Source organism: Haplochromis burtoni, unplaced genomic scaffold (assembly GCF_018398535.1).
Source record: "Haplochromis burtoni strain Fernald_Lab_line unplaced genomic scaffold, NCSU_Asbu1 Contig_45, whole genome shotgun sequence".
Taxonomy (NCBI): Eukaryota; Metazoa; Chordata; class Actinopteri; order Cichliformes; family Cichlidae; genus Haplochromis; species Haplochromis burtoni.
The window spans coordinates 114,814-142,232 of record NW_024582406.1 but is presented as its reverse complement, the minus strand read 5'-3'; the positions used below and the strand labels follow the sequence as shown (position 1 = coordinate 142,232).

At 42.1% G+C, this 27,419-nt stretch overlaps 3 protein-coding genes and 1 long non-coding RNA gene across 5 annotated transcripts in view; 1 reads left to right on the top strand and 3 right to left on the bottom strand.

The window, feature by feature from the left end:
- Positions 1-1,676, bottom strand: part of LOC121814414 — a 28,159-nt gene extending 26,483 nt beyond the window's left edge. Inside the window, exon 1 of the long non-coding RNA XR_006054323.1 lies at positions 1,223-1,676. This is a non-coding gene — a long non-coding RNA (uncharacterized LOC121814414). The remainder of the gene's footprint in view (positions 1-1,222) is intronic.
- A 1,187-nt stretch (positions 1,677-2,863) lies between these two features.
- On the top strand, positions 2,864-11,401 carry sox10 (SRY-box transcription factor 10). The gene is made up of 4 exons (XM_005940723.3): positions 2,864-3,048; positions 5,175-6,000; positions 8,213-8,373; positions 8,613-11,401. The coding sequence occupies exons 2-4, from the start codon at positions 5,564-5,566 to the stop codon at positions 9,407-9,409; spliced, it is 1,395 nt and encodes a 464-aa protein (XP_005940785.1). The 5' UTR covers positions 2,864-3,048; positions 5,175-5,563; the 3' UTR covers positions 9,410-11,401.
- Positions 11,402-14,443: 3,042 nt separating this feature from the next.
- Positions 14,444-18,233, bottom strand: polr2f (RNA polymerase II, I and III subunit F). The gene is made up of 5 exons (XM_005940721.3): positions 18,080-18,233; positions 17,816-17,885; positions 17,552-17,682; positions 15,160-15,231; positions 14,444-15,042 (listed from the first exon to the last, which is right to left on the bottom strand). The coding sequence occupies exons 1-5, from the start codon at positions 18,097-18,099 to the stop codon at positions 14,952-14,954; spliced, it is 384 nt and encodes a 127-aa protein (XP_005940783.1). The 5' UTR covers positions 18,100-18,233; the 3' UTR covers positions 14,444-14,951.
- Positions 18,234-19,150: 917 nt separating this feature from the next.
- LOC102305231 (MICAL-like protein 1) lies at positions 19,151-27,160 on the bottom strand. 2 transcript variants are annotated; one of them, XM_005940720.3, is made up of 16 exons: positions 26,807-27,160; positions 26,535-26,583; positions 26,036-26,084; positions 25,799-25,940; positions 25,471-25,559; positions 25,244-25,386; positions 24,175-24,548; positions 23,984-24,029; positions 22,681-23,296; positions 22,430-22,552; positions 22,066-22,192; positions 21,872-21,962; positions 21,713-21,786; positions 19,828-19,942; positions 19,708-19,751; positions 19,151-19,536 (listed from the first exon to the last, which is right to left on the bottom strand). In XM_005940720.3, exons 4-16 carry the CDS (start codon positions 25,881-25,883, stop codon positions 19,412-19,414), a joined length of 2,052 nt encoding a protein of 683 aa, XP_005940782.1. In that variant the 5' UTR covers positions 25,884-25,940; positions 26,036-26,084; positions 26,535-26,583; positions 26,807-27,160; the 3' UTR covers positions 19,151-19,411. The 2 variants fall into 2 exon arrangements, with proteins under 2 accessions (XP_005940782.1, XP_005940781.1); XM_005940719.3 differs by lacking the exon at positions 26,807-27,160 and having other exon boundaries at positions 26,535-26,794.
- Positions 27,161-27,419: the final 259 nt, after the last annotated feature.

Below are 27,419 nucleotides of genomic sequence, written 5' to 3'. Positions count from 1 at the left end.
CACACTGCCATGGTCACAGGACTGCACCGAGACTTCTCTTTTGACACTGCCAACCCACTAACTGCCGACCTTTAGCTGTCATCCTAAGAGATGTTTTCATGTGTTTGTATCTCCAAGTTTGACTTCGAAAAACATCTTCACATGACAAAAGGACTTTGTATCATTTGGGCCTGTTTCGGTATACATTCATGTTGGGAAATATGAATCGCCCACTGACTGCTTCAGTGCAGGAAAGTACAAGAAACTGCTAAAATGCAGTAAAACGACATCCCTAAGAATAAGAATAAAAGATGAGCCATCATGAAATGTACATTCCAGAAACAACAGTGTTTCCACTGTGGCGTTTTCGGTGTAAGAATCTCGACATTATATAGGGGATCGTTTCAGTTCACTACAAAGCTTTTAAAATATTTTTCTAACAGATTTCAGGATGTTATTCAGCAAAAATTGCCCTAATAAAGTTTTTAAATCTAATATGACTTACTTTTTAACTACTTTAATAAAATATATTACTTACGAAAACAATTTAAATAATACAAATAAAGTATTACAATTATTATGATACAAATAATTCTTTCATTTTAAAATGTTATTTTAATTATTTAACCTTTGGCGTTTTCCAATAAGAAAATATTAACCGTCTCCAAGACGAAGCCTTGGACAGTAAATACATGTAAGAGAAGAATTCATGATGGTTATGAAAAAGCCACAATGAGCTCTCCCAAGGGAGTCTGTTTAGAAAGACTCGGTGCATATGTGTATCGCACAATGAATGTCTTGTTTTTCTGAATGCTTAATCTATTTCTTTGCTTAATTGAATTTCTCTCTAAACGAAGTGCGCATAATGTCAAGCCATCCATCACCAGGCTATCCGAAGCGCTGGAAGGGCAACATTTTCGTACGAGAAAATAAAAACTAGTCTCATCTTTTCCCAGAAAGACGCCAACACAAAATAGTTCTTAAAAAATTTGTATATCAAAATTATGTAGCTGCCTTTTGTTCTTTATTGCTTCAGAATCAAAATTGTGGTTCAAACATTAAAAAAATGACGCAAATTTCAGAAACCAGCGCATTTTCACAACCATCTCTCTTCCAGAAATTACATAAATTGACGTTTATGGTCTCACACAGAAGTATTTAGCTCTTGTAGAGAAAGGGGCTATATTTTGGGGCTCTTCGTCCCCATTAGCATCATTTCACAAACACAAGCCAAAGCACTCACGTCAACCCGAGGCCGGGCCGCAAATCCTCAGCTGCACAGGAGGGGGGGGGAATCCCGGAGTGTCTCTCTCCGCAGGTCCTCGATTTACAGCTTCAGGAGCCGGGAAGTCCCAGCACAGCTCCCCGGGTTGTGTCCTCGGCGCTCCTGGAGCATTTTTTCCCTTATATGCCACAGACTGAGACTCGGACAAAGAGTGGCGGTAGATGGGGGAGACACAAGCGTTTTCCACAATTTTCTTTTCTTTTTTTATAGACACAGAACTGCTTTTTGTCCCACAGTTCTTTTTTTTTTAATTTAAGGGAGAAGAGGGTGCTCGTTTTGATCACATGATTACAATTCACCTGAGATAGAAAAAAAGAAGAAGAAGAAGAAAACAAAGGGAGCAAAGAAAGGAGGGGAACCGGGGGAATGAAAGAGGCAACACAGAGATTCACTCGTGGTTAGGATTCCTTTATCACAGTCAGCATTCAGTGGTGATTTTTGGACTGGGGGCCGGTGTGTCGCATGGCGGGGATACAAGGGGTCATTGTTGCGAGGAACAGCGCTGGTGGTTGTATCCGTGCGGCCAGTTACGTCCCCTCGCCGTCTCTCCTTTCTGCTTACCAGCACTGTTTGGTTTGAAACGCGCGCTCTCTCTCAGTTAGAGGCGCTGATGCAATTATGAAATCCACACGAGATGCAGCACAAACTGCACGAGCTCTGAAATTGGCGCTAACACCTGTGACTCAATCTGGCTAAAATTAAACAGGTTAAGTGGTTTGGATCGTTTTATACTAGGCCAAAAAGGTGCCCATTTTATATCCGTTTCATAAGACATGCCTGATTGTGTTGTGGGTTAATTTGTGTTTGTAAACGTAAGCTCCCTATGCGTTGAAGTAAAAGTCAGAGAATATTGCTATATTTCTTTCTTTCTAAACCAAGTGCGCAACTGGTGCGTAAAACCTGCCATTTCCAAACTTATTTGAGGCCTGCATCGCAGAGCGCGTTTAAGTACCGGGTCTCTTTCTGCTCACAAGGCCAAGACTGACGCCCATTTCTTCTCTTAGTAAATAATCCGGACTCGGATCTGTCAGTGCTGTCTGTGAGCATGTTCTGAAATGAAAAACCCCTTCTCCATAGCCACTATGTTATATACAGGAGGAAATTTTCTCTCACTCTTTTTCCCCGAAAAAAGCAATGTACAGGATTGAGGCTTCAATGTGAAGTGTAGATGTTTCAGACAGTAAATTAAAGATTCTTTTTTAGAATAATAATAATAATAATAATAATAATAATAATAATAATAATAATAATAATAATAATAATAATAATAATAATAATAATAAAGCTGGTTTCCCTGCCAAAATTAATACCCAAACACAGATAGCCCAATTTCACCTTTATCGTCTTATCATTATTGGTGTGATGAAACTATGCATCTCCCAAAGTAAAATAATTAGAAATGGGTGCTCATGTACCCAATTACTCTGTTTAACGTAATAAAAAACATACAAATGGTGCGATGGGTCTGGATAGATAGACAGATAGAGGGAGAGGATGTTAAGGAGCTAGAGAGAGAGAGAGTCCCCGGCCAATCAGAGAGCTCAGAGTCTGCGCCCGTATATGTGCGCTGGTCCTTTAAGATCTCTCCTCCGCATCTTTTTCATTTTTTTCTCTCGGGCGCGTACAAGGAGCTCTTTAAGCCCTGGTACAGACACACAGAGCAAGCATTCATACTCGGGCGGCGCGAGCGAGGGGGCTGGGGAGCGAGCGTCACTTTGGAAACTCGGACGGGAACTCACGGATTCTCGTGCTAAACCGACGACCTCCTTTTCCTCATTACTGAAGTAAGGCGCTTAGCATTTCCAACTCTTTCCTCTCTACAGCTGCTGCTGCTCTCACTCTGCCGTTTGATTATTTCTTTTCGTCAGAGTCCGAAACTCAGACTTATAATGCACTCTTACCTTTCATAAACATGGATCATTGTTTAGTTATTTATGGTGGGTTTTTTTTGTTTTTTTTTTTTTGTTTGTTGTTTTAGCCACCACAATGATTCTGTTAAACCATGTGAGAATAGTCCTGCTGCCAAAAGTTAACGATGTTGTAGGGCTACAGTAATATCACCTCTCCTCTTTTCAACAAGTGCTGCGAAGTTTTCCAGCCGATTTGTGTTGTGGTTAAAGTTTCATGTGCCGATCATCATAATTTATTTGGTCTTCAAGTGTTTTCCCCCTTTATTTTCTTCAGGATTTCATCATTAATTAAAGAAAAGTGCACAACAAGCGCAACAAAGGAGACTGCCAGAACTAAAGGCGATTTATGACTCTACACTTTTACACACGTATTAAAAAGTCCGATTATCCCCCATATTTAATCGAGTTATATTTCGGTATCTGGCAGACACTTAATCTTTAGATTATGAACAACAGGCCCTTTTTTTTCAAAACCAAATGAAAGCCAGATTTCTGGCAAGTCGGGTGTTGAGTGTTACCGGTAGTTCAGTTGGTAGCCCACAGTAAATATCCTCAGTAATGTAATAACACGCGTTATCTAAAGGGTGGGTCGAACGCAGTTAAGCTGTTATCAAATAAATTCAGCGATATTTGTTGTTCTGCTGCACATCGGTAGATGGGTCCAGTTGATTTTTTTAATGGCTTTTCCACTGATTTGATCTTGGTTTGATCTGCTAAAGAAAAAACATACTTAACCAATTGCTCGGTGGCGAAAGCAAATGATCCCCGCTCGTTCAGGTGACGCTGCTTGTTTCATTCTTAAGAAACAACGAAAAGGCACCGATGGTGTTCGTTGTTTCGTAAGAATGAAACAAGCAGCATGTACTACAAACACAAGAGACGCGCGCGTAAATGCGCTTTCCTCAACAGTTTACGCACACAGACCTTTAGAGATGTGATGACAGCCCGCGACGTGCCCTTGCAGACCAGGTGGCAACCGAGCATCAAAATACGCTTCGGACAGATGGGGAAGCTGCACCAGCCGCTCTGTTGGAAACGAATACAATTCCTAACATCCAATTAGATGTTAGGCTAATTAAAAGCTGGTGTTGGAAACATGTATTTAGAGTCACAGCGCTCACAAATGTAATTTGAACTCCTGTGCCGTTTGTAAAATTATAGATTTGGTTAATTAATTATAATTGCGCACAGCAAACGAACCGCCAGGAAATGCAGAACATTGATTCGGACATGTAGTGTGCTGCATGATTACGAAAAACTGTAAACGTATTAAAAAAGAAATATGAGGGAAGCGGGGCGTTGAGAGGCCAACCTTTAAAAAAACAAAAACGACCAGAGCAATTTTCTAAATAGAAAACAAATAATCGGACTGCGTGTTGCTCTTTTCCATGAAGTTTAGGACGCAAACTTCCAGACAGGCTGTTGATTTAATGGACAAAACGAGGACAACTTTAAACCTGCCCCTGTTTAACAAGCTGTCTAATTTACAGGAGTGCCCACACACACACACACACACACACACCTACACACAACACACACACCCCTGCCTTAACCCTAACTCCAGGCCTAAGGGGGGGGGGGGGGGGGGGGGGGGGGATTATGTTTCCAGTGGCATGATGTGTTTATTCAAGAACCACGCGGTATAAATCCGACTTTTGTGCTGCTGTGGTCTCCTATCATTCCAACACATTTTCTCCGGGGAGCTTGCAATAACTGCAAAACAGTAGCTTGTTTTGGGAGCCGAGGCCCGGACCTGCAGGGGGGATGTGCGCTATAGAGGGCCACAACTATACACATATAGGCATGGTTTCACATATCGTGATATCGTGTTGAGTATTTATGTGGGGTTAATGCTTTCAGATCCAGGACGTTCAGCATCTTAATGCTGGATTCGAAAAGAACAGAAAGTTTTGCTAAATCGTGGCCAACCGTACCCAAATCCGCTGCCGCTCTACCTCTGATTTATTAAGCTGATGCTCCTCATCCCTCTGCTGTTTCAGGTCCTCGCTGTTGGATCTCGATCGCGGGATAAACGGAGGAGAGAAGGAAGGTGTAGTCAGGAGGGAAGTAAGAGCGGGTGAGTTTGGCGGAGAGAGTTGCGCAATAGCAGGTAAACTGGGGTCCAAGGTGCGCATCGAGCCGCCTATGATACCAACAACACGGATGGAAAGAACTTTAATGTGGAATCCTCACAGAGTTTTGCAACGGAGGCTGAGAGTAGAGACAGACTGGCAGTTTATATTATAACTTAGATGAGGCCAGAGAGACAGCCGACCCTCCGTGCGTAAACTGCAGAGCTACACAGAAACAAGAACCAGACAGGTAGAGCTGAGCATTTAAGAACAGCTTTTTACATCCTCTGCGCGCCTGGAGGCTTGTGTGAAGGACGATGTCCAGAGAGGAGCAGAGCTTTTCAGAGGTTGAGCTCAGCCCAGGGATGTCTGACGACAGCCGCTCCCTGTCACCGGGTCATTCCTCCGGGGCCGCTGTTGCTGGGGACTCGCCTCTCCACGGGCAGCAGCATCAGCCGCAGCTGGTCGGGCTGGACGACGCGTCGGCGGGTTGCTCCTCCGTCAAATCCGACGACGAGGATGACCGCTTCCCCGCGGGAATCCGCGACGCTGTGAGCCAGGTGCTCAAGTGCTACGACTGGACCCTCGTGCCCATGCCCGTTCGCGTAAGCAGCGGAAGCAAGAACAAACAGCACGTGAAGAGGCCAATGAACGCCTTCATGGTGTGGGCTCAGGCGGCGCGGAGGAAACTGGCCGACCAACACCCGCACCTGCACAACGCGGAGCTCAGCAAGACCCTGGGGAAGCTCTGGAGGTGAGCAGGCCGGTTGCTTATAGTCCGTCTTAAGGCCCACTTTAAAATCCCGAAAACGTCTGGCTCTCACACACAGTAAATTGAATAATAAATTTAGGTGAATTCTCGTTCCACCAAACAAGAAAGAGACAATTAAGCTTTGACAGATTAAAATGTCCCGAATAAACAATCACATGAACACCACCGCTCAAGGGTCACAGCTTAAGTAGCTACTCCAGGAATAATTGAATCAGACACTGAAGACTTTTTATCAAAAATGAACACGCGCGCGCGTGCGCACACACGTTAGTTATAGTTACAGAGGCATCATCTCAATAAACTGAAACATATCAGCTCAAACACATCAAAACGTGTTTAACGTTTCTATTTCAGCTTCTGCAGGCTCACAGAGAGGCCACTGTATATTCACCACTTTGACTCGTGTGATTTAGTGCACACCCTCCACTTAATGTTCTTAAAGTCGAATGCTATGAAAACCAACACAGTTATAACGTGTTTGAAAAAAATGCCTCACTCTGTTTTACACGTGATATTATCTGTGATATGTTTCCTGAAAAAAAATAAGTATTTTTAGACTATTAGGAGGCAGCTCAGTCTTCTTTCCGCTTTAGGCCACAGTTCACCAGTTGAGCAGCTCTCGTTTTTTGGTGCAGTGAGTGCGCCCTGGTCACATTTTTCTGAATCCTGGCTAATTCAATTCACTGTTTTAATTCCTGGAAAACATTAGCTGGAAGGAGTTCCCCCCTGGCAAAGTTCATTTAAAGTACATTCAAAGTTTAAGAAGAAGAAGAATGATCTAGCCTTTTTTATAGTTAATAAACTTACAGTTCCATAATATTCTGAGTCTTTCATTGCTTCATTTGCTTACAGAAAACCTGCACTTCTTTCATTTCAACCTTCTGTCAGGCAGGCACTGGAGAGTCTTTCCTTCTTGGTTGCTGACTTCTTCAGATCGCTCATTATTTCTTACCAAGAAGGACAGAAAAGGTTAAATGCATTACCTTGCAGGGATCATATTAATTTGATAAAGACTTGACCTTGGGCTCAGTCAGTAGCAGTTAATTGACCCACAAACACGATGAACAGGGAGGCTGAGGAGGGTCAGGGTTTTCTCATGCCACTCCTGTCAGGGGTGTAATAGTAGGAGCTCAGTCCCATGTTGCAGACAGGATGCAACTTTGGGCTGTATTATTTCATTAGAGTTTGGCAGTCAGAAGCCGCTGGCAGGAGTGACATTAGATGCAGTTGTGGAGATGTAGCAAATGAAACTATTGCTGCTAACAAAGGAAAATATGTCATCCTGGCAGGGTTGATAGAAATATGATATGAAGGATTAGCAAATTATTTAAACACATAACTGAAGATAGGGGACAGACAACATGCCCCCCCCCAAAAAAAATAAATAAATAAGGGAACCAAAAACGCAAACAAACAAAAAACAAAAAAGTATTGTTAATGTTTTTATAAGACAGAAAGTGGCAACATTCTGATTCTGATTCTGATTCTGATTATTGGGTGTTAAAGAGCATTTCAGAGGAGTAAAGAGAGGCTTTTGGAATCACTTCTTCCTACTCTGGGATCAAATTCATTCCTTTAACTCTTAATCAACCTTAAATCAGTTCACAGTGAAACATGAACTGATTTAAGGTTCAGAAATCCAGATTTATCTCGTTATGAAATGGAAAATGAAAAAAAAAAAAAGAAAGAAAGAAAGAAAAAAAGCCCCGAAACTCTTCAGCATCTGAAATCCTACACCAAGGAAGAATTGGAAAACATTTAGGTTCCAAAACTGGAACAATCAGTCTCCTCGGCTTCTAATTCTTACAAAGTGTTGGTCAGAGATGAGGTGTGTTCTCTGAGGTGCTCGGTCATCCAGCTTCACGGGAGTGTGAAGTGCTTAAATCAAAGATGAGGTAACAAAGCAAACCAGTAAATTATTTCTGTTGCTGGCTCATTCAAAATGAGCGTATTCTTCAAAATCCAAATATTTTACCCTTTCAGCATTTATCATACTGTCTTTCTACACATTTCAAATAAATCTAAGGTTTTAATCATTTGCAAATCACTGCCAGTCATAAAGGTTTATTCTTTTTTTATTCTATGGTCTTTTTTGCACCATCCTGTAGAATATGTACTGTATTCAACAGGAAAAAAAGTGACTATGGATCTTCGTAACTTAAACGATCAAATTTACCATTTTTCCCCCCCTGAGGCTTCTTAATGAGAGTGACAAGCGACCCTTCATTGAGGAGGCAGAGAGGCTGAGGAAGCAGCACAAAAAGGACTACCCTGACTACAAGTATCAGCCGCGACGCCGCAAGAATGGGAAGATTGGTTCTGGGTCAGGAAGCGAGGCTGAAGGCCATTTGGAGGGTGAGGTCATCTACAGCCAGTACCACTACAAAGGCACCCACCTGGAAGTGGCCTACAGTGGGGGAGCCGGGTCCCCTCTGGCAGATGGGCATCACCCTTATGCTGTGGGTGGGCTGCCGGCTCCCGCCCGCTACTCCACTGTTAAGCCTGAGTCCACTGAACATGATGACACACGCTTAGGTAATTGTCTGTGAATCTGCAGGGCAAACGAGCTGTAACTGCTTTCTCTTTTGCCACAGGTCAGAGCCACAGTCCTCCAACACCTCCCACTACTCCCAAGACCGAGCCTCAGTCTGCAAAGGCAGGAGATGGTAAGAGGGAGGGAGCCGGGAACGGGACTTCTCGTGGTACAATGGGAGCGGAAGGAAGCTCAGGTGCTGCGGGGTCTGGGAAACCTCATATCGACTTTGGTAACGTGGACATTGGTGAGATGAGTCATGAGGTAATGGCTAATATGGAGCCGTTTGATGTCAATGAGTTTGATCAGTACCTTCCCCCTAATGGGCACCCAGGGGTTGGGCCGAGTGCGGGGGCTGCAGGAACCACAACAGCTACTCCGGCCTCTCCGTACGCCTATGGGATCTCCTCAGCTCTGGCAGCGGCCAGTGGACACTCAGCAGCCTGGCTCTCCAAGCAGCAGCAGCAGCCACCACAGCAACACCATGGCTCCCCTCTGAGCTCAGATCCCTCCAAAGCCCAGATTAAGAGTGAGGCTGGAGGTGCTGCGGGTCACTTTGTGGAAGCAGCTTCAGCAGGTTCCCACGTCACTTACACCCCCCTCAGCCTTCCTCACTACAGCTCTGCCTTCCCCTCGTTGGCCTCAAGAGCTCAGTTTGCAGAATACGCCGACCACCAGGGCTCGGGGTCATACTACGCCCATTCGAGCCAGGCTCCGGGGTTGTACTCCGCCTTTTCTTACATGGGGCCTTCCCAGAGGCCTTTGTACACTGCCATCACTGACTCAGCCAGCGTATCGCAGTCGCACAGCCCCACACACTGGGAACAGCCTGTCTACACAACTCTGTCGCGGCCATGACAGATAACGAGACCAGAGCGTGCCGGTGCAGGTTCAGCCCCAACGTCAGACCAGAGGAGCAGAGGCAGCAGCAGCAGCAAGAGTCGCGCTGGTGGTGTCAGAGTGGAACGAGATCTGGTCTGGGGGGAGCGGGCAGGCACTGGGGGATGCGTCTGGGGAGGCAGAAGGGGGGAAACACCCTTCTGCTCTTGCCCAGACGAAAACATGCTGTCACAGCCTGAGGATGAGCTTGGAGCGTGGTGCTTTTGAGGAGCGGTCGATCATTTGCGGCACTCGGTGGAGGAGTCAGAGTGCAATACATCGATAATGCAAATAAGTAAAATAAAATAAAAATCACCCAACGCCACCAGCAGCACCACAGCAAAGCCTTTGGCACTTCTGGCTGTGTTCATGGGTGGTATGAGATCACGTACTTGTCAGCGTGTATCGCAGCAGTCCACAACGCCACGGGCAAACGGAGGGGTCAGAGGTGACAGGGACACAGCGAGAAAAAAGCAAGACTTCGATCTGTGAGCGCGACAAAGGAGACAAATTCATTTTACCCGAGATGTTTGTTTTAACGCCAGGAGAACGGAGTGCCAAACTATTTGCCGGCGTTTCACTTCTCAGGCTTGACTGACCTTTTGTCAAACAAACGTTAGCCTTGTATTCCTTTCGAAAGTCAACACAACAAATACTCATGACATACTGTCCTCTCAGAGCCACAGTCGTCCCTTTTTGAATACAATTTGTTTATGCTGTGTTCACTTAAAATGCCTTTGTACACTCGACAAATGGGCACGGAGGGGAAAAAATGCCATAAATCCATGCTGTGCTTTTGTTAACTGAAGTGTATATTTAGCTTATTGGGTGTACTTGAAGTTGCAAATGTACTTATGTCGATACACACAAACATGACCAAAGTTTTGAGACCAAAACCTGTACTTTTTATAAAGAAGAAACTGTTCTTTTAAAAGAAAGTTTCTCCCAACATAACATTCAAAGCTACCTTACATTTTGTGGCCAATTAGTGTTTTGTTTTTTTGTTTTTTTTCTTAGCTTTGACTCAATTCAAAATGCAATCGTGTCAAAAACTTCCTTTAAGTTTGTAGCACAAAGGCACTGACTCACGATGAAAGGCAGTTCTATTCATCTGCTGATAATCCATTATCACTCAGTGTTTCATGACAAAATCCTTAACAGAAACGTACTTGTTGTTTTAACAACGTGCTGTGTTGACTGTACTGTTTAAAATGACTTTTTGCCATTGTTATCCACTGAAGGTCTACAGCAGTGCCTTTGTCTGTTGTTTTGTTTGGTTGAGTGTGAGACAAAATGATCTTTTGATTATAGTTTAAAAAGTTACATTGTAAATAATGCCAACACTGAGAAACAATTTCCAGGCACTGAATGTTTTAACGCAGCCTGATGTCAAATAGAAAATGTGCCTTGTCCTTATTATGACTTTACTACTAACAGCTTTTGTATCAGTACTTACCTTTTGATGATTACTTACCATCTTTATTTACACGTTATACCTGTTATTTCTCTTCCCTACATCCCGCATTCTTCTTCACTGCTTCTCAAATATATCTGCATTTTAAATATCTTAACCTATATCTGCAAAAGAGCTAAACTGAATTTCTTTGTTTTATACGTAATGTATATCGGTACTGCACACATGTGGACCATATGCATGCACCACAGCTCAGGCAGAGCTCAAAGTCAGTTTTACTTTAACCAATTACCTCCAGCATAAGAGTTAAGCTTACATTCTCATTGCTACTATATATGTGTGTGTGTGAGCTATGGGTAATGTTTTTAATTCCACATTTATTTATGATTTGGTTTCATGTTTGCGTGCACATCCTTTCCCTCAATTTCTCATTTGAGCATTTCACATTTCTTGTGTAACTGCGTCTGAATAACAGCAGGTGTGAAAGCCTGAACACGATGATGATGATGACTTTGTATTCTGACGTGAAATAAAGCTTTGTTATTTCTGCTTGAAAAGTCATAAATACTACAAGTGATGAAAAAAGGTTCCTTTTGGTTGTGAAGACCACAAAAACTCTTCTCTTCTGGCTACAAACTGCAGTGAAAAAACAAACAAACAAAAGCTCACGTCTTTGGGGCATCTAATGACTCAGCCCATGCTGCTCACATTCCCAACATAATCTCTTCAGCTACTGGATAATTCACTTTGGCTGGCTGATGCTCAATCTGGCCACTGGTAGAGGTAAGCTGGACACGGCTGATAGTGACGTGCATGTGGAGGGCGATGAATGAGACTGTGATGCAGCTACCTTCCTTTACATAAACTTAAAGTAATGCAGCCTCGGGGGGTAGGGTTGGTTATGCATGCATATTTCAGGTTCCTTATATTGTGTGTGTATGTGTGTGCGTGTTGTGGGTTAAGCCTGACTCTTAATTCCCTCTTTTTAATCGGCTGTGTGATACTTTGCAAAGACAAAGAGGGCCATTGAAAGGGATCTAGGGGGAGGAGGGAAACATGGGCAATGAGGGAGCGTACCCATAACTGCCTGGCCTGCCGCTTCAGCAGGATACAAAGGGACTCCTACACTCCATGCAGAGACCCAGCAACCCTCGCTACCCTCTAAGCGTCCCCAACACTCACCCCATCCTAGTACAAAAAAAAAAAAATCAGATAGAAGCTGAAATGGGATTCAAATAATGAAAAGGAGAAGATATAGACAGAGTTATGGGATTTTGTGTCAAATGAATGTCAAAGCAGGTGTCAGACAGGTGACTGTTGAGATACTGCTCAAAAGGCTTCATTTGATTCTCGCAGGCAATGAAACGTTAGCTGAGCACATTCTGTTCAGAATCTCCTTCGCCTGAGATGTGAAAGGAGGTGGCACGCTCCGCTCTGATGATCCATGAAAAAATAGAACAAAGGCTCTGTGCTGATACGACCAAACTGACAAACGCAAATGAAGAATCAGAGGAGAAACTCCAGAGTGCAGTAATAGATCAGCCTGTGATAATCCAATCTACTGATCAAGTATAAAAGAAATCTATTATAGAGAATCAAATGAAAGTTTGGGAGGGTGCAACAGGTGAAAGAAAGAGAGATGAGACTCAGTTGTGTTGCAGCTATGAGATGACCACTGCTGATCAAAGGAAGTAAAATGCAGTTCAATTTGTTAGTACAGGGTTGGACCTTCCCGAGATGTTCCTCTGAGATTCTGGTCCATGTTGACATGACAGCATCACACAGCTGCGGCAGATGTGTCAGCTGCACATCCATAATGTGAATCTCCTGTTTCACCACATCCAAACGAAGCTATACTGGATGGTGATCTGTTGACTGAGGAGGCCATTTAAGTACATATTTAACATGAAATTTCCCACTCGCGGGACTAATAAAGGTATCTTATAAACTCAGAAACCATCAAGATGATTTGAGCTTTTTGACATGGTATTATCCTGTCATGATAACATGTCCAATCCCTTTATCTCCATCCACAAAGGAAAGGAAATGTTCAGCAACACTACTCAGGTAGGCTTAGTGCTCAAAGGGGCCTAAAAGCTGCAAAGAAAATAACCACCATGCGATTACATCACCTTTTTTAAATGTTCTTTTTATATTTTTTTTATTATATCAAATTCTGATCATCCAGTCAGAATATCACAGCAGAAATCAGGAAACACTTTTTTTATGAGCTGTGCAAATTGTAGCCTCAGTTTTCTTTTCTAAGTTGAGACTAGTGGCACAGGTGTGGTCTTCTGGTGTGCATTCAGACTTTAGTTGGTTAAGTGTTTTTTTTAGCTTTTGCCACATTCCTCTCAGCTTGCAGAAGTCTGGCCATTCTCCTCTGTATCCCCTAGAGATGGGTGCGTGGGAAAATCCCAGCAGATCAACAGTTTCTGAAATACTCAGACCAGCCTGCCTGACGCCAACAACCACGCCTCACTCAAAGTCACTTACATCACCTTTCATCCTCATTCTGAAGCTCAGTTTGAACTCCAGCAGGTCATCTTCACCATGTCTGCATGCCTGAATGCAATGAGTTGCTGCCATGTGATTGGCTGATTCAATATTTGTGATAATGAGCAGGTGAACAAGTGTACCTAATACAGTGGCCAGTCAGCGTATATCTAGGAAAGCAATAAGAGAAGTCATGTTGTAAAGGACTGAAAAACAAATCAGACAAATGACAAACAAATCAAGTAGGAGGTGGAAGTTCCTGATCCAGCGAAGGTCTCGGGAGATTGTAGTCATTCCCTCTGCTGGAGGCGACCTGATATTGGCCTCCCTGTGTTGGTGAGCATCACATGAGCCACCCTCTCCAGCCCATGAAACAAGCGCAGCATCACCCCGAGGCACCGTCTCCTCCAATCAAAAGACTCATAGATTAAAGCAGTTTTTCACACATTTTACACATAATTACTAATGCCAGCGCCAACTGGCTCCTGCCTGCTGATGCTCAGAGGTCACAGTGACCGACACGCCTTTGCTTTAAGTCGACTACAGAAGAAAAAAGACGAGTTTCTTCATCAGTTTTATTACCAGCTGCATTTTTTTTTTCCTTTCAAATCAGTTCTGTCTTTACATACATGTCACGGAGCTCCCACAAACACACACACAAGCAACATATAATCCGCTCGCCTATTTACTAGAGTATCATCACACACTGTCTCCTAAAAGAAATCCTTTAATCTGCTTTCTCACAAACTTTCTCTCTGTCTTCCCGCATTCACTCGCCGTCTCTCTGCCCGGGCAACAACCCATTTCTCCTAAAACAATACACTGACTGTTTGGCTGCTTTGTGTTTATGGAGTGGGGCGGGGGGAGCCACACACACCATGCATCATGACTGTGACAATACTTCTCCGTGTAAACATCAACATCCACTGTCGGAAGTGAGGATTCTTACTGTTATCTATCGATCTACTACAGTAATGTGTGCATTTAGTGCTTGTTGCAGTAGGATTCCTAAGTCTTTATGACTTATGAACCCAGAGAGTGTAACTTCACCCTCATTGTAAACCTCTGTTTACATTTCATAGTGTAAGTAACATAAATCAAACTCTTTATACAAAAATCTTTATTTATAACAATAAAACTGTAATTTCACTACAATCACCTCTTTTCAAAAACACAAATACTTCATAATACAGGATTCCTTTAAAAAACTTAAGTGTTTGACTGAGATATATCTCCCCCTTGTGGCTCTTAGAAGCATTGCAGCCGCTAAAACGATTGAGTTCAGTGGGTACCAGATAAAAGAAAGAAGAAAAAATGAGCTGGGTTGTGATGAACACTAAACAAATAGTTAGAGGGGAAAACAATAAGTAAGTTCACAGGATTATGAACTATAAACAGCATACTATTTTTTTTTGCATTATTTTGAGTCTTTAAGTAGTCTTATGCAGTACACCTCATGTTTACAGTCACTGGAGAATTACAGCGACTGGATCTGGGAGTGGGCGTGAAGGAGACTCCTCCACTGGGTTTGTGTAGCTGTAAAACCAGTTAGGGTGGTGGCTGTGAAGCAGCTTAGGCTGATCTGTCAGCGTAGACTGCTTCATAAGATGTTTAATCAGTTATGATGAGCTCGTCGCAACCCCAGTCCTCGTAACTCCCATCGGGAAGGTACCTGCGGATGATGATGGGGATCTTTCTGCTCCTGTCAGTGAGGACAAAAAGACAGAGATACTGTTACAGTCACCTGCTCTTTAAATAATGTCACTCACACATGAAAAAGAGAAATGACAAAAAGTCATCAAAGAAAATTATGGCTTACTTTAGTTCTTTCATAGCTATCTGCAGCGGGTCTGTTTCTCCCTCCAGCTCCACCATAACTGGAGCACACATCCTGTTGGAGACAAGTCAGCAGGTAAACCACATCAGTACAGTGTTAGAGCCTTTTTTCAATGCTCAGTCTACAAACACCATGTTTTCTTCTTTTAGATAATTGAGGGTTAGTATTTAAGGAAGTCTGGATTAATCACTGACAGGTGGAAGTGCCTTAAGAGGAAGCAAGTCATTTTTGATTGTGCTTTACTTTGTGCCGCAGAGTTTCCTTTCTCTTTTTTAAAAATTGAAATGGTTTGTAGAAGGTAAATGAGAGGCATATACTACAAATGAAGTTCAACATAGCTAGGTTTCCCTGCACTATCTGGCTTGACAAAACCTAAAACCCCAGTCAAAGATGACAGGTGTCATCACAGAACTGTTTTTGTTAACTCAGGCTCTTTGTGTGCTCACATATAAGAAAGGGGGCGTCTGACACGATGTTTGACTCTCCTTTAGCGCAGAATGGGTCGAGTGCGCATTAGAGACATTTTTAAGTTCTACAGGTAGCATTTACAAAACATCTCACTTCAGCAGAGAATCTATATCACATTTACAGGCTACTGGAAATAAAAATAAAAAAATCAGTAAAAATGTGGCACTTCTGAATGATTTTAAACTAAAACTTTAACCACAACATGTTGCTGACCAGGTTGTGTATTTAGCATAAGTTACTGTGGTGATCTGGCCAGGTCAAAGGAAAGCCATCTTTGTGACACTGAAAACGCTGGCTTTAGCCTCGTCTTACCTTGCTAACCCATTAATCTCACTAAGGTTAAGATCAGAAGGTGCTCACGTGAATCCAACTATCATCTGTAAAACATGAACTCTAATCACAGGTAAACTGATATTTCTGGTGCTAATTAACTTTACATTAACATGACATTAAATGCACCAGCTTCACTCAATTATTCATAGTCCTTACCTTTGCTCCTACAAAAGACAAAGTAACACAATGTACTATACCAGAAAGTAGGGCTGCCACGATTAGTCGACTAGTCACGATTACGTCGACTATCAAAATCGTTGATGGCTGATTTAATAGTCGACGCGTCGTTTGAAGCTTTGTAAGATCACAAAAGACGCAGGAATAAGTAGTAGGATTTAAGAGTGTAATAACGGACTGAAACAGAAGATGGCAGCACTGCATGTACAAGGATGCCAGCTGCCGTTAAACCCCGAAGAAGAAGTAGCTCTGTCCCAGAATTCATAGCGCAGCCCAGCTCAGTTTCCAACAATGGCGGCAGCTAGTTAGTTTTAATATTACTCTTATTATTCTTTCTGGGTCACAAAATAAACGTTTAACATATTTTCAGGCGAGAATGTAGCTGTGTAAACCTCAAATATCTGCTCAGTTTATCAAGACACCGCATATTTTCAAAAGCGCTCCGACGTTTTCGGAGACGTCTGTTACCCACTAGCTCGATAGCTAGCCGGGGGCTAGGCTAACTAGAGCCGTGAGAACACCGGACTCCCGGCAAATCGTTTTCAAACCCACCGCCGTCTTTCGCTACTCAGGTTAAACATGATATATAAGTCACTTAGATAACTTAAAAATGTTATTGTTTGGCTTTTTTTAGTATTTTATTTGTTCCTGAGTAAATCGGTTTGGCTGAGATTAAAGTTATAGTTTTTACACAGCTGAATAAAGTCAAGCAGACAGCTGATTATCAGAAGTGTGAGATGCTGGAGAATATACTCCGGTGTCCTGTTATATTTTAGATAGCAAGGAGTTTATTAAACTTTACCGAAACAATCTGCAAATTTCATTCAAATTTAATAAACTATCATCTTGTCTTTCTTTATTTTTAGTTAGCACAGACCTTAAGCACTTAAAGCTGTAAGGTAATGATAGTTATATAAGAGCAAATGCTGCTGGTGCAATAAGCTGTAGTTTTATGTCCAATGGATGATGATCTGATTAGTCGACTAATCGCAAAAATAATCGGTGACTAGTCGACTATCAAAATAATCGTTTGTGGCAGCCCTACCAGAAAGTCAGATGCACTCAAATACTGCAGTACTCTTTTACATTACCTTTCAGCATAGTTCTATATTCAATGACAAAACTTGACAAAAGGACCAAAGAAGTGTGGACGAATATTTTCAACATCTCACTCTCACCGACTGTGGTGCCTTACGACCCACTCTGACAGTTATGAAATGCTTTGCTCTCATAAACACAAAAGTGGAAACTCCTATGTCAGGTTTTCAGGAATATCGGCAGACTGGTGTGGGAAACATAACCTCTGTATCAGTTGGACGTGGAACGTCAACACCTCCAGCATGATTAACCTTAAACCTAACCGTGAAGCCGTAAATGACAATGAAGAAACACTCACGCTATCTGGAGGGCTCGTGTCCCCAGCACTCTGGCCCTCTCGTATTTGGTCATGTACGGAGTTGTGATCCTCTTCTGGTTTGCCTGCTGGCCCTCTCCCGCGGGCAGGATCTGCACGTTCTCCTGGTCATCCTATTCACCAGAAAACAACCGACAATAAACATGATACAAAGGCAGCGACCAGTAGTGCTAAAATAAAACTGACGACAAACAACAAAAACAAAGGAGTGTCTGTGCTGTCCAGTTAAGAGAATCATCAACTTACGTCTTCCGCGTTTTCGAGATCATCTAATCCCTCATCCTCCTCGGCATCATCAAAATCTCCATCATCGAAGCTGCAAATTTGACACAAAGTTTTGTTTTTAAAAGACAATAAATAGATTCTAAAGACAGCAAATTGTCAATAAGTTTATACAGAGCACTTAGCAGTGTGGCTAACCGCGTTAGCTACAATGCTAGTTCGCGCCGAGTTATAATAAAGAAACAAGCATTTTAATATGAATTTCATCAAAGTGTCATCATTACTTACTTATCTTCGTTGTCGGACATGTTAACCTAAAATTTACGTAAAATATTACTCAAACCGTAGAAGAAAGTCAACACACTTTGTTGTTAACACGGACCCACATGAACGCTACGAAGCTTAAACTTCCGGTGGTTTGGTGCGCTGGAAAATATTCCGGATGAAAAACAGGAAAAGGAACTTTCTTTCCACTTGTACTCCAGTACAATTACATTTATTTATTGTTTTTCAATCCCCAAAAAACAAACAACAAAAAAAGTTGATTGTTGTAATTTAAATAAATAAATAAAATTCGCCATTTGTCGTACGAGCGGTATTTCTGTCTTTTTCTCTCTTTATTTTTTGCAGTCCTGTCAATGAGCCTGTAGCTTTTTATGACCCTTAATTTTACTGCGAAATAAAATACAACAGTATTAATACAGGAAAACATTCTTTTTGTTTGAAACTATGAGAAACAGATAATTTTCTTTGTTAACATAAATGCAGCTGCTGTCGTTCAGCACCACTGAACGACACAGGAAATCTTTCCTGCCTGTGGCCATCTCCCTGTACAACGCATCCACTTAACACACTGGTTACTGCTACAACTACACGTTTCTTTTCCAGCTATTTATTTATGAGTGACTTATGTATGTATATATTGTACTATTCTTAGTTAGCATATTGTCTGTCTTGTCTTAATGTTGGTTTATAATGGAGCACAACAAAAAATAATTTCCCCCAGGGATCAATAAAGTATTCTGATTCTGATTAAATGCAATTTAACCTGGATTTCGTTTAGACTTGACAGCCAACACGTTTTTCTCCCTTTTTCATTAATTTTCAGACGTCAAACAAACTTTCAGAATAAGATCTACTAGAACCACAAATTAAGACTCATATTTTGAGTCACCAAGTATTTTCAGCCTCTGCTCTTTATTATTTTCCTTTTACTTAAAATCATAGTGAAGAAAAAAAAAACACTGCAAAATTGAGAATGAACATAATCCTACATTACTGGTGTGTTAACAGGTACATTGTGCGTGTATATTAAATATTTTTTGTCTGTTGTTTTGAATTCAAATGCACTACAGACAATACCTAACACATGAGATTTATTGCACACTTAAAAAAAACCCACGAGTATGTGATACAATACCATAAAAAATAAGATGTTGATAATTTTTAGAGTGAAAAAACACATTAATAATAATGTATATATCGTGCCAACTGAAAACAATACAAATTGTTTGGTGATGTTACTGAGCTTGGCTTTAACACATAATTAGTAAGCATGTACTTAATAAGTGCATATTTCATACTGTTCACACATGAACAATGAGAGCTTCTGACACTTCTTCAACTCTTTTTATCCACAGAGTTCTTCGTGCTTTCTTCTTTGTGGTTCAGGATTTTTAGTACTTTTGTAGGCTTGAAATCTTTTTTGGGCTTCCTTAGCTCTTTTAATCCTTCTTTCTGGAAGTCTGAGAAGAGACGAAAGAGCAGCAAAACAAACATTAAGCAGTGAGCAAACATTGACATAGAGCATTATTTGTGATCCAACGAATCAATTTCTTTCTGCCTTCGTCATGCAGGCAAAACAGAAGATACAAAACAGTACCAAAGAGCTTTTATTAGAAGGCTCGTTATCTTACCTTTGTTCATTACATCTTCCCAAAGCACGTTATTTTCTCTCTCCCTAATCAGAAGAACAAAGTTGCACTCAGATAAAATGTACAAATGCAAAAGCATAATTGATTTTTTTCCTTAAGTACCTCTGTCTGTCCTGATCCAGGCAGCTGATGATGTGGTTCCTCTGTTCAATGATGGTGACCAGCTCATCCATCAGCTTCTTCTCTTTATCTCGATCCTCCTGACTCCAGTTCTTGTCTGTGTGTGCAGATGATGACAATGAAAGTTCAACACAATGAGATTTCATTTAACAAATCAGCGATCTCCATTGGATTCCACTGATAGGATAGCAACAATATTCTTATAGAAACATTAATTCATTTCAGTGCCTTTTAAGAGTCAACTCAGAGCCTTCTTGTAGTGTTTCTTGTTCTTGTTGCACCATTTAGAATCAAAAAGCATGTCAGGATCCAGTGTTACTTACCAGTCTGTGAATGGCAAAAGTATGTGACCCTCTAAGATTAACTGGTAATTCAAATATGTGATTAGAAACAAGTGTTTTCAGTGACAGACGTAACAGTCAAGTGTGAGCTGGTGTTTCTGTTTCTCATCAGGCTTGAAAAGTTCACAAAACCATCTCTAAACTGTTTGGACTTCCACCAGTCTAGACTTACAGTAGCGAGTTTTCAAATGGAGGAAATGCTGGAGCATTGTTACCCTCCACAGCAGTGGGTGTGTTGTAGCGCGGGAGGTCACAGAGGAACAAAGGTTAGTGAAATCTCAGACTCTGTTCCCTCACAGTGGCCAAAACTAGATCACTTTCCCAAACAAATAAATGACCAAGTCTATTACTATGCCACGTTTGTTTAACTGGGTCTTCTTTCCTTCTTTTAGGATCATCATCTATTCTTCTTTCCAGCTGCTCCCTTTAGCACCGCAGTGTCTCATCTGCCTCATTAACACTCTGCATTTCTTCCTTCACTACACCCATGAATTTCGTCTGTGGTCTTCTTCTTAGACAATCAGTCTTTGTCCTCTCTGTGGAAAAACAAAGTGCTCCTCAACACCACAAAAACTAAGGAAATAATGGACTTCTGGAGAAACAGACCCTTAGCCTATCACATCAGCAGGGACTGTGTAGTGACTGAAGTTTCTGCGCCTGCATCTGGATGATGATTTAACCTGGAAAACCTACACAACTGTGCTGATCAAGACGGCACAGTGGCGACTTCACTCCCTGAGGTTTCCTGAAAAACAATTCCCTAGCCAAGGAGCTTAAAGTGTACAGGCGGAACTGTTTCCCGGTGTGGTTTGCAAGCTGCGCTGCTCAGGAAACACTCCAGAGGGTCATCAGCGCAGCACGGAAAATCACCGGCTGTGCTCCTCTCTCTAGGACCTCTACAGGTCCTGGTGCCACAGTAAAGCCCACAGTATCCTGATGGGCACATCACACATCCTGGCTGTTACCCTCAGGGAGGCGGTGCAGTTGGAACAAGGCAAACAGACTTGAAAAACAGCACATCTCCCAGAACTAATAAATGAACACTGAAGAGTTTGCCTCTTTTCACTAACCCGTGCAACCAGTATTCACAGCTGTGAACAACAGTGAAATAATAATGACACACACAGACATACATACACATTCAAACACACACTGATTGAGATAGTTAATTGCCTTCTGTGCACTAAATAGGACTGCATACAATTTCACTGTACTTTTCTTACATGATCATAAAGATTCTACACGTCTAACCCCTCTAACTATGTCTCTGAACCGTGTCGCAGCAGGTCTCGGCTTGTAAACATTCCTTTTCACCCTTTCAGCCATGCTGTCACAAATCACCCCTGACACGCAAAAGTCTGATGGCAGTTATGTCAACTTTCTGCTAAAGACCTTTCATCACGCCTACAGAACCTTGGATAAAAGAATATTGATCCCTGAATTATTTACAGATCAGTAATTCCCGTTAATGTCAAATACAGTGGGTGATAAAAGTGACTGAACAATGCACAGAGCTACATACTAACCTGGTTTATTAAAGAGACACCGGAGGTCGTACTCCACGTCGGTCTGCCTGTCCTCCAGCTTTTTCTGCTTTGTCCTGAGAAATAAAAATTACACATGTGTTTACGATGCTCAGAAAACACGGAAAAAAAGAAAAGCCGCACAAGTGAAAAAATGCTTACAGATGAACCAGCTCCGTGTCGTGGCACATCAGAACATGCCGCTCGTGGATAAGACAGAACCACTCCATTAGCATTTGTTCCTCCTGTTTATCTGAAATAAAAAAGCAGGAAGTGTCAATTTAATTGTATTTACACAAAGCGGCTTCACAATATTGAGAATTTTGTGCCAATAAATTATTTTATTTAGTACAAACCATTTTTGCAGCCTCTCAGGTTCCTCTCCAGTTCCACTCCTTTTCCCTCCAGTGTCTCCAGATGTTGATCCACTTCTCTCATCTGCACCTGCAGCTCTTCTGGGGAAGTGCACTGATCTGTCTGCACCTGTCAAGCAACAAATATCACCAAAACTGAAGACTTCAAAAAAGAAATAATTTCTTAAATAAATCACACACCAAAAAAAGTGACTAAACCTTGTTATTCTGGGTAAACTACTCAGTTTGCTCAAAACGTCTCATCTTAATGATGAGTCTGCATCTACATGACACAAAGGCACATCTAGAAATGACTTAGAATTAGATTTTGTGGCCTTTGAGTTTGTTTTAAATCCAGCTGTTGTACCTTTCTCTTGATGAGTGGGAATCCATGGCCAGGTGCGGGGCCCCGACAAGGCGAGAGGTCCTGAACGGTATTTGATTTGGATAATGTGGGTCTTTGAGCCTTAGGATCGTTTTCACAGGAAGGCTGAAAATAAAAAAATATATATAATATGGAAAACTGTAAGAAACGCCATATGAGATTGTCCTCTGGTAGAACGTGAAACGCGCATTAATGTTTGGCCTTTATTGGTTAACTCTGATCTCTTGTCGTACCTTACTTCGCCACGATGTGGCAGCTTCATCCGTCTGCGTTTCACCGACAGGTGCAGAACGAGGGTCAGACGCAATGGCTGGCACAGAAAGACTTCTGGGTAAAATGCGACTCTGTCTTGATGCAGGAATGGGACGCGGACCTGCTGCTTCTGTCACATCTGACGGAGCAATCTGACCGCCATCTCCACCTCTTTCACCACAAGGTCTCTCTGTGTTAGTATCTGCAGTCAATTCTTTTACTGGGTCAGGTTCTGCAACGTCAACACGCCCTCTGAGATCCGGGCTCTTCTGTGGGAGAGCTTTTTTTTCTTCAGCCTCCTGCGATGCCAAGGTGCTGCACTCTGATTGGGTAGCTCCCAAAAAAGGCTTATTTTGGTCTTCAGATTCAGATTTAGCAACCTCGCTTTGAGAGTCGTCCTCCTGCACATCTTCAAAAGGATTTGGAGCAGGAACTTTGGGTCTTTTGGACGACCCATCTAAGTTAGAAGCAGATTTGGATCGAAAAGTGGGTAGTGGAGGTGGAGCTGGAGGCAGCTGTGTCCAAGGTCCCGGATGCACGAGGGCCATCCATGGATGGCTGCTTTTCATTTTAGATCTAGCGCTGACTGGGCTGGTGCTATAGAGTATTGGAATATAAAAACACATTGAAGAAAGTCAGTTATTAAGACCTTATCTCTTGTTCCATTTTATGAATGGGCATTTTCTTTTATTTATTTGAATTCCACCACAGAAACTTTGCACCTATATTTCAAAACACACGATGTGCTGTTAAGTCTGTTGACTTTGGCCACAAAGGGAAGAAAACATCTGATTTAAATTTGGCCCATCTCCCCTTCAAGGTCATCTGTCCAAGCCTCTCTATTGTAGTTGTTTTTAGATCCTAAGCCAAGAGTGTCTGTGATGTCAGAACATACCTCAAACCTGTGTAGAGCCGGAACATCAACGTTTTTGTGAGACTGACACGTTTCAGACGGATTTGTGCATTGAGAATTTGTAACCCAGGATCAAATCCAGGTCAGTGCAAACTTTTACTAATGTGGCCACACTAACGCTCACTGCTCGCTCAATTTAGCCTCCTGGAACTTCCTCTTCTTTCCCAAAATGCTAAAGAGCTCCAAGGTAAGAACCTTGAAAAGCACCCTGGCCAATATTAAATCAGGTCTGGGTTCATATTTTTATTGGCAAATGTGACAATTCGTTTTTCAGCATTTAATAAATAATTAGAAAATCAGAAAAGATGCATAAGAAAAGACAAGTGCGTGCCAAAAGGAAGCGATGAACAGGTTGTTTTTGTCACACTTACCCTTGAGGCGGACTGGCTGCACATTTGCTTGGACTGGATAAACCACCTGCAGAGAGAAAGAGTGAGGAAAACAAAACACATAATGATTATGTCTTAACAGAGAAACAGATGTATGACCAGAATACACGCAGAAAGCAGGAATGTAATAATTACGACTGAACAGCTACAAGAAAACAAGTGTGCCCGTTTACCTGCAGCAGGGGAGCTATTTACAGTCTGTGAACTTCTGATCCTGGCTGCAGGAACAGGGCCTACAGAAATCCGCCTTGGTGCTGGAACAGGACGAGTCCTTCCATCTATCCTTTCTGTCCCGCCTGTTTCTGCTGTCTTGCAACTCAGTGTGTCCTGTGACTCTGTTTTCTTTGTGTAGTTAGGGACGCTGGTGATAGGCTGTCCACCCAGAGAATAACAAACTGTCTGAAGTTTACTTTGAGATCCAGTTTGCCTGCTGACGTCGACGTGAGTATCTTTACTGTTTGTCGCATGGTAAGCGCAGATCAAGGAGCCAGCGTCACTTCCCTGCGTGTAAGACTGTGGTAAAAGAGTTGCGTGGCACACTTTGCACCTGAAATACAAAAGAGAAATCTAAATCTACCAGATCTACTGAATCAAGAGTGTCAAATATGATCAGATATTACTGTATTACAGTACTTTTCAGAAGAATTGAGCCTGATCTCATGTTTTTTTTATGTCAATGTCTTTTTTATGTCACACACCTGTACAGTTTCCTCAAACCTACTGCACACCATGCCGAGATATGTCTAGTTTTCAACTAATAACTCTTTCTAAACTGTGCAAAAATACTATTTCATGCCTGCAAACTTTTCTATCTCTGGCATTTTGTTGTTGTTGGTAGATTCAGCTAAATAAATGGGAAATAATGACGTACCTTTGCCACAGGATGCTAGTAACAAAGTGCCTAAATATACAATTTAAAACTGGTTCTTCACCAAGTAGTGTGTGATGTGCAAACACAACACTGTTTCATCCGTTAATTTGGGTGGAGTTTTTATGCTGGAATGACTCATTGGCCAGTGTTGAGCAGTTTAACCATGAAATTAAAAAAACAAAAAAGAAAAACAGCTACAAGGACTTTACTAAAAATGAGCGAAAAAGCAGCCAATGACCAAAGAAACTGAAAAACTATTGCTCAAGACCACTTTTAAAAAGTGACAAGAAATTCTGGCTCCATGGAAACAAAATATAAAGAAACCTCGAGGTGGCTTAACACTTTTGCACAGCATTGTGACCTTCTGTTACCTGAAACAGCTGCGGTGGTAAACTTTTCCATCTATTAAATGCCTCTGTATCAGGTGCACGGGCTTCAAACACAAACTGCACACAGTCTGCGGCCTCGCATCAGAAACATTTTCCTCTCGACTGGTTTTGCTGTCAGTCAAGCTCTGAAAACAGAAGAGAAACCAGTCGCTCAAGTGACAACCACAGAGATGACTAAATCAGAACCAAAATAGCCTGTGAACATTCACCTTCATGCTCTTTGGATGATGGTAAGTTTTGCTCTTCGAGAGGCTGTGTGAGGAAGTGCCGTGCGATGACCACAATTTGGCAGGACCTGCTGTAAAGTCAAGATAAGACACGCAAATCACCGTGCATGCACGGTTTCTTTGAGGACGGGCCAGTCTGATTTCATTCACCTGACCTGAAGAGTGAGGGATAACACTGCATCCAAAATATTAATTCAACTGTATATGTTTGAGCAGGACAGCAAACCTCAGCCTGAAAATTTATGCTAGCATCTATAAAAACAACAACATAAAATTAAGGGCTACAATAGGCAGATTATCTTAAACGCACCCGAAGACTTCCCATTGAAGAAGCAGTAGTACTGAGCAAGGTAGGAGATGACGCTTAAACGATCGGGCGCCTTGGTGGAAACCATATCCTTCGGATGCAGGAAGGCAGGGATACCCAGCTTTGTTTCTGCTATCTCAAACGCCTGCAGGCCCACAGGCGAGAAACAGGGAATGAAAGTGAATAAACCGAAACAAAGATGCGGGATGCTTTCGTTCTGGTTTCCAATCAGAAACTCACCAGCTTGTTATTTTCATAAGCATTATCTTTGGAGAGGGACCCGAAGTCTCTGGAGTAAAGTGAAGAAATCGGAGAGATTCAATATAAAAAAAAAACAAAAAAAACAAAAACAAAACCCAAACAAACAAAAAAAACCCCCAAAAAAACAAAAACAAACAAACAAACAAAAAAAACTATAAATGAGCGACAACGTTGATGATTAACTACATAATGAACTTTTCTAAATACAATAGAAGCAAAAAGCATTAAAAGATCAGAGATGGGATGATTCCAGAGGAGTGGTTCAGTGTCAAATAAACCAAATTAACCGATTTCAGGCCAATGAGACTGGACAAAAAAGGGTTAAAAAGAGATGCAGATTAACCAAAGTGCACACGAGCCCCTCTGTTTCTGATTAAACAGAAACAGATAGGGGTAAACTGGAGTTAGAAAGTCAGAAGCAAGGCACAATTCACTCCGCACAGCCATGACAGCTCTGTTAACATATGGCATTACTCACATGAGGTCAGGGCGGTGTTTGTGGATGATAGCACAGAACGCAAGTCCATCTGTGAATGAGGTTGACATGTTAGTTATTTCCACGTCGGGATAAGTGGCGCATGTGACGCGGCACCACTCCAGCAAAACTCTCGGTGATGCCATTTCTCGTGCAACTTTTCACAAGTGGGCAGGGAGCAGAACATGGCACCGTGTCAGAGTCGGAGAGATCAGATACAAGTGGTGCAGGTCTGGCTTTTTTTTTTCGGAGGAAACAGGAAGCAAAGCATCTACCTTTGCAACTATTTCTCTGCGGCCAGACTTGCACGTCGTGGTGGCGAAGCAGCAAGAGCAGGAAGGAAGGAAGTTTATGTTTTCCCCCCCTTTCGTGTTGTTTTTGTCAAATATAAACAAAGGCAAGTAAAGCAACCGCGCATTGCTCCAGCGTTTCAAACCACGACCACAAGTCTCCTACTCGTTTCAGCTCGATGCTATTTCCTCCACCGCAAAGATGCACCGAGCCCCTGAAGTGAAGCGAACTGTTAGAGAAACACTGCCAGACCTCTGGTCTGTTACACGGGGCTGATATTTTAAACTTAGTCCCGTTATTAGCTCTGCAGTTGTGCTCCACAATCTATGAAATGCCTAATAGCTGCCACTGGAGGGAGACACAGAGCTGTTCTTGCCGCCACTCTATAATTAGGAAGAAAAGGTTTGTAATTATAAGTTTATTGTCCGGGTGCAAACTTGACAGAACGATTCAAAAATGGCCATGCCTTCTTTTTTCTTATTTCAATCCACTTTTACTACTTTCCCCGCCCCAATTTTTTATGGAAGAGAAGCTTTCCTTAGTCTCGGACCACAAATAGATACTCAGTCACATGAGTTGGTATTGTTGTAAAAAAGA

Excerpts from the sequence above, each read along its gene's own strand:
- polr2f (XM_005940721.3), bottom strand. The coding sequence starts at position 18,099 with ATGTCCGACAACGAAGATAA. Across the intron at positions 17,683-17,815 it reads ATCTCGAAAACGCGGAAGAC|GATGACCAGGAGAACGTGCA; the intron begins GTAAGTTGATGA and ends TCTGGTGAATAG. Across the intron at positions 15,232-17,551 it reads ACACGAGCCCTCCAGATAGC|GATGTGTGCTCCAGTTATGG; the intron begins GTGAGTGTTTCT and ends TGTCTCCAACAG.
- LOC102305231 (XM_005940719.3), bottom strand. The coding sequence starts at position 26,677 with ATGGCATCACCGAGAGTTTTGCTGGAGTGGTGCCGCGTCACATGCGCC. Across the intron at positions 21,787-21,871 it reads GACACGGAGCTGGTTCATCT|GACAAAGCAGAAAAAGCTGG; the intron begins GTAAGCATTTTT and ends TTTATTTCTCAG. Across the intron at positions 19,752-19,827 it reads CTGGATCAGGACAGACAGAG|GGAGAGAGAAAATAACGTGC; the intron begins GTACTTAAGGAA and ends TCTTCTGATTAG.
- sox10 (XM_005940723.3), top strand. The coding sequence starts at position 5,564 with ATGTCCAGAGAGGAGCAGAGCTTTTCAGAGGTTGAGCTCAGCCCAGGG. Across the intron at positions 6,001-8,212 it reads ACCCTGGGGAAGCTCTGGAG|GCTTCTTAATGAGAGTGACA; the intron begins GTGAGCAGGCCG and ends TCCCCCCCTGAG. Across the intron at positions 8,374-8,612 it reads GGCTGAAGGCCATTTGGAGG|GTCAGAGCCACAGTCCTCCA; the intron begins GTGAGGTCATCT and ends CTTTTGCCACAG.